At 47.3% G+C, this 17,283-nt stretch overlaps 1 protein-coding gene across 1 annotated transcript in view; it reads left to right on the top strand.

The window, feature by feature from the left end:
- LOC139568518 (ubiquitin carboxyl-terminal hydrolase 43-like) overlaps positions 1-17,283 on the top strand; it is a 132,538-nt gene that overhangs the window by 61,630 nt on the left and 53,625 nt on the right. Inside the window, exon 4 of the mRNA XM_071390395.1 lies at positions 17,159-17,251. Within this exon, the coding sequence (XP_071246496.1) occupies positions 17,159-17,251 (93 nt within the window). The remainder of the gene's footprint in view (positions 1-17,158; positions 17,252-17,283) is intronic.

Genomic DNA, 17,283 nt, shown 5'->3' with positions numbered 1-17,283 from the left:
TTGCGTTCTCTCTCATCGCCAGCGAAGCTGAACACTATAAAAAGTGCAAGAGTACCAAATACTAATTGAGTGTATGTAAACTTCTGACCCACTGGGAATGTGATGAAAGAAATAAAAGCTGAAATAATCATTCATCTCTCTACTATTATTATGACATTTCACATTCTTAAAATAAAGTGGTGATCCTAACTGACCTAAGACAGGGAAGTTTTACTCTGATTAAATGTCAGGAATTGTGAAAAACTGAATTTAAATGTATTTGGCTAAGGTGTATGTAAACTTCCGACTTCAACTGTACATCTACCTTGTTTATGCATTCTCCACACTCTCGTCCTCACAAGAACGTAGTCAAGAGAACGTCGTTGGAGCATGAGAGTGTGGAGCGTGGTAGTACGCATATCGAGAAACACCCGTTGGCACTGATGAGTTTGGGTTCTGTGACTCGTCCTCCACACTTTCTCCTTATGTTATTGTCCTTCTATAATTGCGGTTGCCATGGCGCTCATTTCTAATAGCAAGACTAAACAAAATAATAATCACTCTTAGTTTGTTTCGCTCTCTCTCTCTCTCAATTAAATTTCAATTTAGGGGATTTATCTCTCTCTGAATCTGTTAGTCTCACTGTCTTTCTTTCATTCTCTCTCTGAATCAATCATCCTTTCTCTCTCTCTCTCTCTCTCCCTCTCTGCCAGTCTTTTTATATCTGTGAGACTCCTCGGGGGCGTTCTGATCTGAATAAATGTTTGCGATTAGAGCGGAGGCTGTCTGGTGGTTTAGGCTGCAGAGACGAGAGAGACAAGCGACAGTCACTTTCCAGCCTCAAATGAGTCTTGGTCTACACCCTCAGTCTGTCATGTTGAGTTTGGAACGTTGGTTTTCTTAGTTTCAACGGCTGCATCCCAAATGGCACCCTATTGCCTTTAAAGTAGGCTACACAACTTCAATGGGCCCTGGTTAAACGTTGTGCACAATAAAGGGAATAGCATGCCATTTGGGAGGCACTCAAAGGACTGAGGAAATAGATCTTGTCTTTCTATTCGTACTCTCCCCTGTGTCTTCAGTTCAACACAGCTGCCCAAGATGGTGGTGTAGATTTCTGTAGCCAAACCTTTTAAAGCAGATTATCCAGAGTTCACAGTCACTCCTCATTCAACCTCTCCTTTGATTTTATTACCATAATGACCCACTTACACCCCTTCTCCATCGGGGAGGCCTCCTGGGCTGCCATCTTCCCCCCTTCCACCATGACCTTACCTGGGACGTCTCTGAGCTGATCCCATCCCAGGCTGGATGCTTTGAAGTGGGGGTTAGAGTGTTGTTGAAGTGGAGGGCTGCTTTGATCTCTCCACTGGTGTCTTTTTGTGAATGTACAGAGCGAACGTACAGACTCTGCCAAGCCCTGTTTCCTCTTTCCAGCCCGACACCTTCTAACTATCATCAACTAACAGTTTCTCTCTCTCTCTCTCTCTCACTCACACACACACACACACACACACACACACACACACACACACACACACACACACACACACACACACACACACACACACACACACACACACACACACACACACACACACACACACACACACACACACACACACACACACACACTGTTCGCACATACCCAGGTCTGCCAATTACCCCACTAATACAGTACTTCTGTTTACGCTGTTTACTTACCCTTCAGGGCCCCTCTCTGCCAAGCAAACACCAAGACAATTGTATTGACCCAGTACTGTCAGAGCTGAAGCACTTTATTACTCTCTGGGAAACTATTTACGCTGTTTCATGATGTGATTGACTCTAGTGGTTGAGGACGGTGGAATAATTGTGAGGACTGCCAATAAGATTTCCCTCCTCCTTGTTGAAACCCCAGTAACAACTGAGGTAATACAAAGAGAAATCGCATACTTAAGCTAAGAGAGGGGCTGAGAGTTCTCAGATGTGCGTGCCCACTCACAATGTACCTTTTGTTTTATGGGGTTGGATTTGTACTGTAGGAGCCTACAGAGTAAGTGGTTGCAGTTGGAGCTTGCCAGAGATGATATCCCAGCGTAGTTGTTTGTTTAGAGAATGAGTTCAACAACTGGTGTCCGGGTCCCCAATGCTCCGGTGACGTGGAGGAGGAGGCTGTCAACGGTCCTGGATCGAGACCAGAGAGACAGAGGGACGATTAGAGCCTCGTCTAGCCTCATATCTCCACACTGCAGATGGGGACCAGAGCGTGTCGCCCCTCTCAGTATGCAAGCAGGATATGCACACACAGGCACGGATGCAGACACCCTTCTCTGAGTGGATAGAGGCAGTAACCGTACGCATGAACTCTCTGACATGAACACACTGGAACTGTAAAGGCCACTCTCTGAGATAGTACTCATCATCAGCAGAGGAAATACTAGCGCAGGATGATGAGGATGGTCAACCTTAAACTTCATCAACACTGTGAGATGAAGGTCACAGCAACTATTTTGGGGGGCGGGGGGGGGGGGGGTTCAACTCAAAGTTTTTAACCAAATGAACATCCATTTTGGCTTAGTGCTGCCTCCAATATCACAAATGTCACACTCAATCTCTTGAAGTTGAAGACAATGTCCCAGCACAGGAAGCATTCAACAGACCAATCAGCTTGTCTGTCACGTTCTGACCATAGTTTGCTTTGTATGTTTCTATGTTGTATGTCTAGGTTGTCTATTTCTGTGTTTGATCAGGGTGTGAGCTGGGGTGGGCATTCTATGTTGTTTTTCTATGTTTTGTTCTATACGTTATATTTCTATGTGTTTGGCCTAGTATGGTTCTCAATCAGAGGCAGGTGTCGATCGTTGTCTATGATTGAGAATCATACTTAGGTAGCCTGTTTTCCCACTATGGGTTGTGGGTAGTTGTTTTACGTTTTAGTGTTTTCACCATTCGGGACTGTTTCGGTTTTCATTTTGATTCTCTTGTTCTTTTTGTATTTTGTATTCATTCTCATTAAAAGTTATTATGGATACGTACCACGCTGCATTTTGGTCCTCCTCTCCATCCACCAACGAAAGCCGTTACATTGTCTCCTAACCGGCGTTGCATTAGCTCCCAGACTTCATCTTCCAGCTCGTCACACCCCTCAGAGAGAGGCAGCCGAAAACAATTGTCCCCCCCCCCCTCCCCCCTTTGAGGCGTAGCCCTCTGTTAATTTCCCATGGCGTGGGCCCTTTGTTTAAATGTCTCTAATGGAAACAGATAGAGGCAGATCAGCCTCAGTGCACTCATCCAACCCAACCCATCGCAGACACCAGCAACCCAGACAGACTGACTGACAGGGGAATTTGGCTCTGGCTACAGCAGCCCGCCCCGTTTCACCAGAGGAAATGAGATAGAGAGGAAATGAGGTAGAGAGGAAGAGAGGAAATGAGGTAGAGAAGAAATGAGGAAGAGAGGAAAGGAGGGAGCAGAGGAGGAACTGTCTGCCGACTTGTAGAGTAAAAGTCTGGAAGGACTTGCCAAGTGTTCCACTTTAGACGTTATGCTAATTACAGGGCAGAAGACACTATACTGTAGACTTTTGTCTGTGGATTGATTGGTTAGTCGAACGACTGAGGGGATACTCGAGCCTGTGCCTTTGTCCTGGAGTGGCACTGGGCTGAAATGGCATCACGACCTCTGTGCCGGCCTGTATCCATCAGTGTATGGGATTGGGGTCCTTGCATTTCTGTTCAGGCATCATTCGCCACCCCGGCCATTACCAATGTGTTTCTCTACCACTTCGCTTTTAGCCACAATTGTGGAAAATGCAAATCACCAATGGCGCGATATTGAATCTCAAATGGGCTTTTCACATGGGCACTGAGTATTTATGAGACCCGGCTGACTCCAACCCCTGGGGAAGTTATATCTCGCATTTGTCCTCTCAATTTTTTGGATAAAATCGACTGTGAATCCATTGGAATACATTATTCAAGCAGAGAGGGATTTTTAGCTGGTGAAACTGAAAGGAAAAGGGGATTGATGGAAGACCAGATTCACCGTGGGTTCAAATGTATTCATCAAGAAGGTCTGTGTTGTGTGTTTGACACAGTATCTTCATTCTGTCTCATGTGGGTTCAGGGTAATGCACGGTATGAGCTGTTTGCTATGAGAGCTGCGTTCAAGAAAGCTCTTGGACCAATTTACTGGTCAAACATTCTCTAAAAGCACTGTGTTTACGTCATGACGTTTGAATTCGGTCTAATGTATGTTGATGCGTAGCATGTGCTATATATGTAGGCCTATGACATGAGAGCTGCATTCCAATAGGGTGAGGCTGCAGGTTCAGTCATGCTGTTTGGGTTATTATGTCTTAATTCAGTGGTCTTGAGCGATATAGATGCTGCGTTCAAGAAAGGTGATATGAGGCTACGTGTTTAGTAATGCTGGTCACGTACTATTTATTTAGGTAGTGCAGAGAGGCTGTTCAAAAACTCATCTGTATAAATGATGAATAATGGTTTCTGGTAGACCGTTGGTCGGTAGGACTGCTAACTCGTTGCTGTGGGCTAGAGGCCAGGGGATTGGTGCTGTGAGAGTCAGCCAAATGCAGAGTGGATGGTGGTGCGAGGATAGGTTTGACACAGACACACTGACAGACTCTCTCCTCACAGACACACACACACTGACATACTTTCTCTTCACAGACACACACACACACACACACACACACACACACACACACACACACACACACACACACACACTGACAGACTCTCTCCACAGACTAGAGGTCGACCGATTTATGATTTTTCAACGCCGATACCGATACCGATTATTGGAGGACCAAAACAAGCCGATACCGATTAATCGGTCGTTTTTTTGTTTGTTGTTGTTGTAATAATGACAATTACAACAATACTGAATGAACACTTATTTTAACTTAATATAATACATCAATAAAATCAATTTAGCTTCAAATAAATAAATAAACATGTTCAATTTGGTTTAAATAATGCAAAAACAAAGTGTAGGAGAAGAAAGTAAAAGTGCAATATGTGCCATGTAAAAAAGCTAACGTTTAAGTTCCTTGCTCAGAACATGAGAACATATGAAAGCTGGTGGTTCCTTTTAACATGAGTCTTCAATATTCCCAGGTAAGAAGTTTTAGGTTGTAGTTATTATAGGAATTATAGGACTATTTCTCTTTTTTTTTCTTCTTTGTATTTCATATACCTTTGACTATTGGATGTTCTTATAGGCACTTTAGTATTGCCAGTGTAACAGTATAGCTTCCGTCCCTCTCCTCGCTCCTACCTGGGCTCGAACCAGGAACACCTTGACAACAGCCACCCTCAAAGCAGCGTTACCCATGCAGAGCAAGTGGAACAACTACTCCAAGTCTCAGAGCGAGTGACGTTTGAAACGCTATTAGCGCGCACCCCGCTAACTAGCTGGCCATTTCACATCGGTGACACCAGCCTAATCTCGGGAGTTGATAGGCTTGAATTCATAAACAGCAGAGCTGCTGGCAAAACGCACCAAAGTGCTGTTTGAATGAATGCTTACGAGCATGCTGGTGCCTACCATCGCTCAGTCAGACTGCTCTTTCAAATCATAGACTTAATTATAACATAATAACACACAGAAATACGAGCCTTTGGTCATAAAATATGGTCGAATCCGGAAACTATCATCTCGAAAACAAAACGTTTATTCTTTCAGTGAAATACGGAACCGTTCCGTAGAGCGTTGGACTAGTTAACCGTAAGGTTGCAAGATTGAGTCCCTGAGCTGACAAGGTAAAAATCTGTCGTTCTGCCCCTGAACAAGGCAGTTAACCCACCGTTCCTAGGCCATCATTGAAAATAAGAATGTGTTCTTAACTGACTTGCCTAGTTAAATAAAGTTGTAAAAAATTAAAAAATACGCAAAATCTGCATCCAAAATGACCGATTTCCGATTGTTATGAAAACTTGAAATCGGCCCTAATTAATCGGCCATTCCGATTAATCGGTCGACCTCTACCACAGACACACACACATACTGACAGACTCTCTCCTCACAGACACACACACACACATACTGACAGACTCTCTCCTCACAGACACACACACACACACACACATACTGACAGACTCTCTTCACTGACACACACACACACATACTGACAGACTCTCTCCTCACAGACACACACACACACACACACACTGACAGACTCTCTCCTCACAGACACACACACACACACTGACAGACTCTCTCCTCACAGACACACACACACTGACATACTTTCTCTTCACAGACACACACACACACTGACAGACTCTCTCCTCACAGACACACACACACACACTGACAGACTCTCTTCACAGACACACACACACTGACAGACTCTCTCTTCACAGACACACACACACACTGACAGACTCTCTCCTCACAGACACACACACACTGACAGACTCTCTCTTCACAGACACACACACACACACACACACACTGACAGACTCTCTCCTCACAGACACACACACACTGACAGACTCTCTCTTCACAGACACACACACACACACACACTGAGAGACTCTCTCTTCACAGACACACACACACACACACACACACACACTGACAGACTCTCTCCTCACAGACACACACACACACACACTGACAGACTCTCTCCTCACAGACACACACACACACACACACACACTGACAGACTCTCTCTTCACAGATACACACACACACACCAGAATGGAAATGCTGTCAGCCTCCACACACAGAGTTTTAAGTGATGCCAGAGTGTGTGTGTGTGTGTGTGTGTGTGTGTGTGTGTGTGTGTGTGTGTGTGTGTGTGTGTGTGTGTGTGTGTGTGTGTGTGTGTGTGTGTGTGTGTGTGTGCGTGTCAGACTCCACGGAGAGCGTTCTAAGTGATGTTGGAACGTGTAAGCACCAATAATGCTGTGACTGTCCCTTTCCCATACAGAGTAAATACAGGAATCATTTTAACCCCTTTAACTCTCAGAATTTGTGATAGATCCAAAGAAATAGAATGACTAGATCCATAGAAATAGAATGACTAGATTCATAGAAATAGAATAACTAAGTAATACTTTTGAAATAGTAATGCTATTTCTATGATATCTGGGCCCATATCTACAAAACCTCTCAGAGTAGGAGAGTAGGTGCTGATCTAGGATCGGTTTCGCCTTTTAGATCAGAAGGAATAAGATTAGAAGGACAGGTGGGGACCTGATTCTAGATCAGCGCTCCTACTCTGGGGCTCTTTGTGGATACAGGGCCTGTGTTGTAACGACTCTCGTTACAGACCTGTACCGACTATACTTGACTGCATCACTGTCCTGGAGTGACTCAGCAGAACACCTGATAACCTGGACTCATTCAGCTGAGAGCAACCAGGAGGAAAAGTGAGAGCAGAGAGAGCAGAGAGAGGAGCAGTCAGATGTATCAGCACGGTGGAGCTAATATGTTCCACACAAGCTAGTCTGCCTCTCTCTCTCCAACCAGTCTCTACCACCACTGCCATCCTTCCTTCTCTCTACCACCACCATCCTTCCTTCTCTCTACCACCACCACCATCCTTCCTTCTCTCTACCACCACCATCCATCCTTCTCTCTACCACCACCACCATCCTTCCTTCTCTCTACCACCACCACCATCCTTCCTTCTCTCTACCACCACCATCCATCCTTCTCTCTACCACCACCACCATCCTTCCTTCTCTCTACCACCACCATCCTTCCTTCTCTCTACCACCACCACCATCCTTCCTTCTCTCTACCTCCACCATCCATCCTTCTCTCTACCACCACCACCATCCTTCCTTCTCTCTACCACCACCACCATCCTTCCTTCTCTCTACCACCACCACCATCCATCCTTCTCTCTACCACCACCACCATCCTTCCTTCTCTCTACCACCACCATCCTTCCTTCTCTCTACCACCACCACCATCCTTCCTTCTCTCTACCACCACCATCCATCCTTCTCTCTACCACCACCACCATCCTTCCTTCTCTCTACCACCACCATCCTTCCTTCTCTCTATCACCACCACCATCCTTCCTTCTCTCTACCACCACCATCCTTCCTTCTCTCTACCACCACCACCATCCTTCCTTCTCTACCACCACTGCCATCCTTCCTTCTCTCCTCTGCCTCCATCTTTCTCTCTACATTCGCCTTTCCCTTCTCCCCCTCCCCCTCCCCCTGGGGATGCTGCTGACACAGTCCTCTTGGCTGTCCTCCATGTTTCTGTGCTTAACCCCCAGGCTCATCCCCTGCTGATCCCCCTGTAGGGTTGATCACCTCTGTGGCTCTGCTGTCCCACACCACTACTAAATCCCCCTGGGTGTACTCTGGCTGGGCCACTGGCCAGGGAGGTATTCATGTTGGAGTCATTATTGTGTTGGTTGACACTGGTAGTGGATGCCCTGCATGACACGGGAGGATGAGACGGGGTAGTGAATCTTTTGCATTGGGATGATGTTGCAGGTGTCATGTCCCTGTTAATCTGGATGTCCTTGCTTCTCAGTTGACTTGGTGCTCTCTCTTCAGTTTCCGTCCGCACCTCTCTCTTTCTAATAACCACATCTACTTAGGGATAGACATTTCGGTCAATTTTGGTGCCGACTAACTGATCATCAACAAACTGTAAAAAAACAAAATACGTGATCGACACGTCAGAGCAATGGGAGTCACCAGAGCAATGGGAGTCGCCAGAGCAATGGGAGTCACCAGAGCAATGGGAGTCACCAGAGCAATGGGAGTCACCAGAGCAATGGGAGTCGCCAGAGCAATGGGAGTCACCAGAGCAATGGGAGTCACCAGAGCAATGGGAGTCGTCCAAAGACGGGAAGGCAGGCAACAAGCTTCGGCCCAAAATAAGCCCATAGAAACTAGGGATGCACAATATATCAGTAAGCATATCGGAATCTGACGATATTAGCTAAAAATGCCAGCATCGGCCCGATGTCTAGTTTAACCCCGATGTGCAAAACCGATGTCTAAGCTGACGTGCATAACTATATAACGTAGGTAGATGACGTAATGACGGCACAAAAAATATGTCTCTACACGTGTAACACAGCATTCATAACCTAGCCCACAATGTCTGCTGTGTGGATCGAGCAGTCAACAAGTCGAGCCGTCGTTTGAAAGAGTAAGAAAATTTCAGCAAGACAACTCAAAGGAAAAATCCATTCAAGCCTAGATAATGGAATTTTTTGCCCTTGACAATCAACCGTTCTCTGTCGCGGATGATGTTGGCTTTCGCCGACTGGTCGAGCACCGGTACACACTACCAAGTAGGCGCTATTTTTCAACTGACTGGAGAAATAAGCTCATCAACTGTGTCTGCAGCAGACGTGATACCCTCTGTCATGGCATTGAGACGCCTGCTCAACAAAACTGCCGACACAGACCGTGGGGTTAAAACTTATGCTAGGTATAAGGACCGCTACTTCGATGCAGACAAGAAAACAGGGTTTATGTGAAATGTTAGACACAGCTGGACAAGATGGAAACGGACACCGTGACAGTGCGCACTGGAAGAGAGGCCACTGACAGACAGAGAGCTGAAACGTCACTGCTTGACATGTATGATGAAATCCTGGTTGAGACTGAACAAATGAACAACAAAACAGCACAGCAAGTAGGCCTAACTGAAATAAATTGGTTTTGATTATGTTTTACTGGTAATACGTAAATGCCAACAAAATCACTTTTTGGTCTGTGTGTGTGTGTGTGTGTGTGTGTGTGTGTGTGTGTGTGTGTGTGTGTGTGTGTGTGTGTGTGTGTGTGTGTGTGTGTGTGTGTGTGTGTGTGTGTGTGTGTGTGTGTGTGTGTGTGTGTGTGTGTTTCAACTATTTAACTGAACTAGAATGCTGAAAAGGCCGCAAAAATTTTAAATATCGGTTATCGGTATTGTTTTTCTTTTGGCAAGGAAAATATCGGATATCGGTGTCGGCCAAAAATGTAATGTCAGTGCATCCCCAATAGAAACGCATTGGACTTATTTTGGCGAGAGTGAAACCTCTCGTTTCACCTCTTCTTCTCTGATACTATGCATGCATACATGGACCAGACAGTTTTCATTAAGAGCCTAATAGAAGCATGCAACAAAGCAAGCCTATCGTCTTACAGTCAAAAGGCTGTAGCCTACTATTTAACATGCAACTCCTGTAATAAAGCAGCTAGTAAAACTTCCTTTTCAAACATTTACCCAAATGCAATTGGTGGAAAACCCAGTTCTAAACTGTGCACCTAATGGAGCAGTTCCATTTGACAGAGATGACATCTCAATTAGAAACTTAGAAAGAGGGGGAATCTAATAGCAACTACTATGATGGGTTGCTAATATGACTAGGATTGGGCCTTTGGCTGCTGGACAATGAAAGAAAGTTGATTTGAAAACCAATAGAACAGGAGAGAAATGCTGGTTAATGGCATGAGGAAGTCTTTATAAAATAATTGCCTCCGCGTTTCTTTGGAGGTATTTTGGCTATGCTACTTTGAAGCAAGGTAGCACACGCCTCATTATTTGAAGTGACGTAAACGTTCAAGTTTCAAATAATTATACTGCCTTAAGCTCACATTGCAAAGTGGTGGGTGACGCGCTGATAGTCAACGGTAGGCAGGCTATAGCGTATGCATCCGAATAGCGAATTTGGAGGCGCGCTTTACGAGTTCATACTTAGAAATTAAAGTAGCTCCTTTTTAATCGTGGCCACCAATGTTTTTAACACGCGATTGCATTTAGAATGGTTATTTGTTGAACAATGACTGGGCTTCCGAAAGCAGTTTTCACTCCAGTAAGTAGGCTATTCCTCTCCTCAAACTAGGCTATGCATGCTGTGCACGTGTGATAAATAAGATGCATGACGACTAACGAAAATACACACGCGCCAATTTAATCCTACAAAATTATGAAAATGAACCTAAGCATTACCGGACAAGTGTATTTAAGGTGGCTAAGCGATTTAACGGTTAACCTCCCTACATGTCATGTTTTGTCTTTGATCATGTCTTGTCCCTGTGCTTCCCTCTGCTGGTCTTATTAGGTTCTTTCCCTCTTTCTCTCTCTCTCTCTCCTCCTGCCTCTCTCCCTCTCCCGCTCTCTCTCTCTATCGTTCCGTTCCTGCTCCCAGCTGTTTCTCATTCTCCTAACGACCTCATTTACTCTTTCACACCTGTCCCCTATTTTGCCCTCTGATTAGAGTCCCTATTTCTCCCTCTGTTTTCCGCTTCTGCCTGGTCGGATTCTTGTTTGATGTTTGCTGTTCCTGTGTCCTTGTTCCGCCCTGTCGTGTTCTTTGCCTTCTTCAGATGCTGCGTGTGAGCAGGTGTCTATGTCAGCTACGGCCAGTGCCTTCCTGAAGCGACCTGCAGTCTGTGGTCGCGTCTCCAGTCGTTCCTCTCTATTGACGAGAGGATTTCAGTTTCCTGTTTTGGATTGTCCATTGATAATTCCAGGAGAATCATTATTTGTTTAATACTGGAATAAAGACTCTGTTACTATTACGTCGCTTTTGGGTCCTCATTCACCAGCATAACAGAAGAATCCGACCAAGAATGGACCCAGCGACTACGGATTCTCGCAACACTGCCGTCGAGATCCAGGGAGCAATGCTCGGCAGACACGAGCAGGAATTGTCTGCTGCTCGTCATGCCGTTGAGACCCTGGCCGCTCATGTCTCCGATCTCTCAGGACAGTTTCAGAGTCTTCGTCTCGTGCCACCAGCTACTTCCTGGTCTTCCGAGTCTCCGGAGCCTAGGGTTAATAACCCACCATGTTACTCTGGGCAGCCCACTGAGTGTCGCTCCTTTCTCACCCAGTGTGATATTGTGTTCTCTCTCCAGCCCAACACATACTCAGGAGAGAGAGCTCGGATCGCTTACGTCATATCACTCCTTACTGGTCGGGCTCGGGAGTGGGGCACAGCTATCTGGGAGGCAAGGGCTGAGAGTTCTAACGTTTATCAGAACTTTAAGGAGGAGATGATACGGGTTTTTGATCGTTCAGTTTTTGGGAAGGAGGCTTCCAGGGCCCTGGCTTCCCTATGTCAAGGTGATCGATCCATAACGGATTACTCTATAGAGTTTCGCACTCTTGCTGCATCCAGTGACTGGAACGAGCCGGCGTTGCTCGCTCGTTTTCTGGAGGGACTCCACGCTGAGGTTAAGGATGAGATTCTCTTCCGGGAGGTTCCTTCCAGCGTGGACTCTTTGATTGCACTCGCCATCCGCATAGAACGACGGGTAGATCTTCGTCACCGAGCTCGTGGAGGAGAGCTCGCGTTAACGGTGTTTCCCCTCTCCGCATCTCAACCATCTCCTCCCATCGGCTCAGAGACTGAGCCCATGCAGCTGGGAGGTATTCGCATCTCGACTAAGGAGAGGGAACGGAGAATCACCAACCGCCTTTGCCTCTATTGCGGTTCTGCTGGACATTTTGTCATGTCATGTCCAGTAAAGGGCCAGAGCTCATCAGTAAGCGGAGGGCTACTGGTGAGCGCTACTACTCAGGTCTCTCCATCAAGATCCTGTACTACCTTGTCGGTCCATCTACGCTGGACTGGTTCGGCTGCTTCCTGCAGTGCCTTGATAGACTCTGGGGCTGAGGGTTGTTTTATGGACGAAGCATGGGCTCGGAAACATGACATTCCTCTCAGACAGTTAGGGAAGCCCACGCCCATGTTCGCCTTAGATGGTAGTCCTCTCCCCAGTATCAGATGTGAGACACTACCTTTAACCCTCACAGTATCTGGTAACCACAGTGAGACCATTTCCTTTTTGATTTTTTGTTCACCTTTTACACCTGTTGTTTTGGGTCATCCCTGGCTAGTATGTCATAATCCTTCTATTAATTGGTCTAGTAATTCTATCCTATCCTGGAACGTTTCTTGTCATGTGAAGTGTTTAATGTCTGCTATCCCTCCTGTTTCTTCTGTCCCCTCTACTCAGGAGGAACCTGGTGATTTGACAGGAGTGCCGGAGGAATATCATGATCTACGCACGGTCTTCAGTCGGTCCAGAGCCAACTCTCTTCCTCCTCACCGGTCGTATGATTGTTGTATTGATCTCCTTCCGGGGACCACTCCCCCTCGGGGTAGACTATACTCTCTGTCGGCTCCCGAACGTAAGGCTCTCGAGGATTATCTGTCTGTCTCTCTCGACGCCGGTACCGTGGTGCCTTCTTCCTCTCCCGCCGGAGCGGGGTTTTTCTTTGTTAAGAAGAAGGACGGTACTCTGCGCCCCTGCGTGGATTATCGAGGGCTGAATGACATAACGGTTAAGAATCGTTATCCGCTTCCCCTTATGTCGTCAGCCTTCGAGATTTTGCAGGGAGCCAGGTTCTTTACTAAGTTGGACCTTCGTAACGCTTACCATCTCGTACGCATCAGAGAGGGGGACGAGTGGAAAACGGCGTTTAACACTCCGTTAGGGCATTTTGAATACCGGGTTCTGCCGTTCGGTCTCGCTAATGCTCCAGCTGTCTTTCAGGCATTAGTTAATGATGTACTGAGAGACATGCTGAACATCTTTGTTTTCGTTTACCTTGACGATATCCTGATTTTTTCACCGTCACTCGAGATTCATGTTCAGCACGTTCGACGTGTACTCCAGCGCCTTTTGGAGAATTGTCTCTACGTGAAGGCTGAGAAGTGCGCCTTTCATGTCTCCTCTGTCACATTTCTCGGTTCTGTTATTTCCGCTGAAGGCATTCAGATGGATCCCGCTAAGGTCCAGGCTGTCAGCGATTGGCCCGTTCCTAAGTCACGTGTCGAGTTACAGCGCTTTCTCGGTTTCGCTAATTTCTATCGGCGTTTCATTCGTAATTTCGGTCAAGTGGCTGCTCCTCTCACAGCTCTGACTTCTGTCAAGACTTGCTTTAAGTGGTCCGGTTCCGCCCAGGGAGCTTTTGATCTCCTCAAGAAGCGTTTTACATCCGCCCCTATCCTTGTTACTCCTGACGTCACTAAACAATTCATTGTCGAGGTTGACGCTTCAGAGGTGGGCGTGGGAGCCATTCTGTCCCAGCGCTTCCAGTCTGACGATAAGGTCCATCCTTGCGCTTACTTTTCTCATCGCCTGTCGCCATCGGAACGCAACTATGATGTGGGTAACCGCGAACTGCTCGCCATCCGCTTAGCCATAGGCGAATGGCGACAGTGGTTGGAGGGGGCGACCGTCCCTTTTGTCGTTTGGACTGACCATAAGAACCTTGAGTACATCCGTTCTGCCAAACGACTTAATGCACGTCAAGCTCGTTGGGCGTTGTTTTTCGCTCGTTTCGAGTTCGTGATTTCCTATCGCCCGGGAAATAAGAACACCAAGCCTGATGCCTTATCCCGTCTCTTTAGTTCTCCTGTGGCTTCTACCGACCCCGAGGGGATTCTCCCTGAAGGGCGTGTTGTCGGGTTGACTGTCTGGGGAATTGAGAGACAGGTAAAGCAAGCACTCACTCACACTGCGTCGCCGCGCGCTTGTCCTAGTAACCTTCTGTTCGTTCCTGTCTCTACTCGTCTGGCTGTTCTTCAGTGGGCTCATTCTGCCAAGTTAGCTGGCCACCCCGGCGTTCGGGGTACGCTTGCTTCTATTCGCCAGCGGTTTTGGTGGCCTACTCAGGAGCGGGACACGCGCCGTTTCGTGGCTGCTTGTTCGGACTGCGCGCAGACTAAGTCAGGTAACTCTCCTCCTGCCGGTCGTCTCAGACCGCTTCCCATTCCTTCTCGACCATGGTCTCACATCGCCTTAGACTTTATTACCGGTCTGCCTTCGTCTGCGGGGAAGACTGTGATTCTTACGGTTATCGATAGGTTCTCTAAGGCGGCACATTTCATTCCCCTCGCTAAGCTTCCTTCCGCTAAGGAGACGGCACAAATCATCATTGAGAATGTGTTCAGAATTCATGGCCTCCCGTTAGACGCCGTTTCAGACAGAGGTCCGCAATTCACGTCACAGTTTTGGAGGGAGTTCTGTCGTTTGATTGGTGCTTCCGTCAGTCTCTCTTCCGGGTTTCATCCCCAGTCTAACGGTCAAGCAGAAAGGGCCAATCAGTCGATTGGTCGCATATTACGCAGCCTTTCGTTTCGAAACCCTGCGTCTTGGGCAGAACAGCTCCCCTGGGCTGAGTACGCTCACAACTCGCTTCCTTCGTCTGCTACCGGGCTATCTCCGTTTCAGAGTAGTCTTGGTTACCAGCCTCCTCTGTTCTCGTCCCAGCTCGCCGAGTCCAGCGTTCCCTCCGCTCAGGCTTTTGTCCAACGTTGTGAGCGCACCTGGAGGAGGGTCAGGTCTGCACTTTGCCGTTACAGGGCGCAGACTGTGAGAGCCGCCAATAAACGTAGGATTAAGAGTCCTAGGTATTGTCGCGGTCAGAGAGTGTGGCTTTCCACTCGTAACCTTCCCCTTACGACAGCTTCTCGCAAGTTGACTCCGCGGTTCATTGGTCCGTTCCGTGTCTCTCAGGTCGTCAATCCTGTCGCTGTGCGACTGCTTCTTCCGCGACATCTTCGTCGCGTCCACCCTGTCTTCCATGTCTCTTGTGTCAAGCCTTTTCTTCGCGCCCCCGTTCGTCTTCCCTCCCCCCCCCCCGTCCTTGTCGAGGGCGCTCCTATTTACAAGGTACGAAGGATCATGGACATGCGTTCTCGGGGACGTGGTCACCAGTACTTAGTGGATTGGGAGGGTTACGGTCCTGAGGAGAGGAGTTGGGTTCCATCTCGGGACGTGCTGGACCGTTCGTTGATTGATGATTTCCTTCGTTGCCGCCAGGGTTCCTCCTCGAGTGCGCCAGGAGGCGCTCGGTGAGTGGGGGGGTACTGTCATGTTTTGTCTTTGATCATGTCTTGTCCCTGTGCTTCCCTCTGCTGGTCTTATTAGGTTCTTTCCCTCTTTCTCTCTCTCTCTCTCCTCCTGCCTCTCTCCCTCTCCCGCTCTCTCTCTCTATCGTTCCGTTCCTGCTCCCAGCTGTTTCTCATTCTCCTAACGACCTCATTTACTCTTTCACACCTGTCCCCTATTTTGCCCTCTGATTAGAGTCCCTATTTCTCCCTCTGTTTTCCGCTTCTGCCTGGTCGGATTCTTGTTTGATGTTTGCTGTTCCTGTGTCCTTGTTCCGCCCTGTCGTGTTCTTTGCCTTCTTCAGATGCTGCGTGTGAGCAGGTGTCTATGTCAGCTACGGCCAGTGCCTTCCTGAAGCGACCTGCAGTCTGTGGTCGCGTCTCCAGTCGTTCCTCTCTATTGACGAGAGGATTTCAGTTTCCTGTTTTGGATTGTCCATTGATAATTCCAGGAGAATCATTATTTGTTTAATACTGGAATAAAGACTCTGTTACTATTACGTCGCTTTTGGGTCCTCATTCACCAGCATAACACTACATCTACCTAATTCCTGCTGTATGACTCTTTCTTTCGTATCTTTTTCCGTCCCCACATTCCTCTCTTCCCACCACGGTTTTTGAACACCCGCTGAAATATTCAAATAAAACCACATTATTTCTCTCCTTTCTTGTGAATATTTCAGTCTCTTCCGGTGTGTTTTCTAACAGAGGATGTGAGGCTCCAGGTGTAGTGGTGTCTCTCTCGGAGCTAAATGCACTTTCTCTGTTCTGTCCAGCTACTCCGTAACACGCCATGCATAACGTTACACATATAGAAGCCCTGCCAGGTGAGGTTGAAAATCTTTACCTCTCCACTCAACCTAGACACACACACACACACACACACACACACACACACACACACACACACACACACACACACACACACACACACACACACACACACACACACACACACACACACACACGGTGCCCAAGATCATGTGTCTGTGTACCACACCATCCCACCTCACGTGAGAGGAGCTGGTTGGAAAATGGATGGTTGCCCCTCGATTGGATCTGGCTTACTCATCCTAAAGTATCAAAAAATGTATTGTGTGACATAGATGATTTGGACATGAAGCGCAAAAATGCTAATATAGTTAGCATTGACTTGCATTGGATTTGTGCCACAAATGTTTAAAAGTTAGCATTTGGAACAGTGTCCAGGTAAACAAAACTAAAGCGTGGATTGCTGTCTTACCTTGTCCATAGACTGCTTACAGGGTAAGGAAACCAATATGTCATTTAGTAATTGGGGTGAAATATCCCTTAACCCAAACCCCTCTCTCCCTCTCTCTGTTGTATCTGTAGGTCCTCCCTGACATGTCCACATTGCCTTAAACAGAGCAACACCTTTGACCCCTTCCTCTGCATCTCACTGCCCATTCCCCTACGGCAAACCAGGTAAGCCACACCAGTCATAAAGCCACTGCACG

The sequence above is a fragment of the Salvelinus alpinus genome, chromosome 2 (assembly GCF_045679555.1).
Source record: "Salvelinus alpinus chromosome 2, SLU_Salpinus.1, whole genome shotgun sequence".
Lineage (NCBI taxonomy): Eukaryota > Metazoa > Chordata > Actinopteri > Salmoniformes > Salmonidae > Salvelinus > Salvelinus alpinus.
This window is presented reverse-complemented; position numbering and strand designations above follow the sequence as displayed.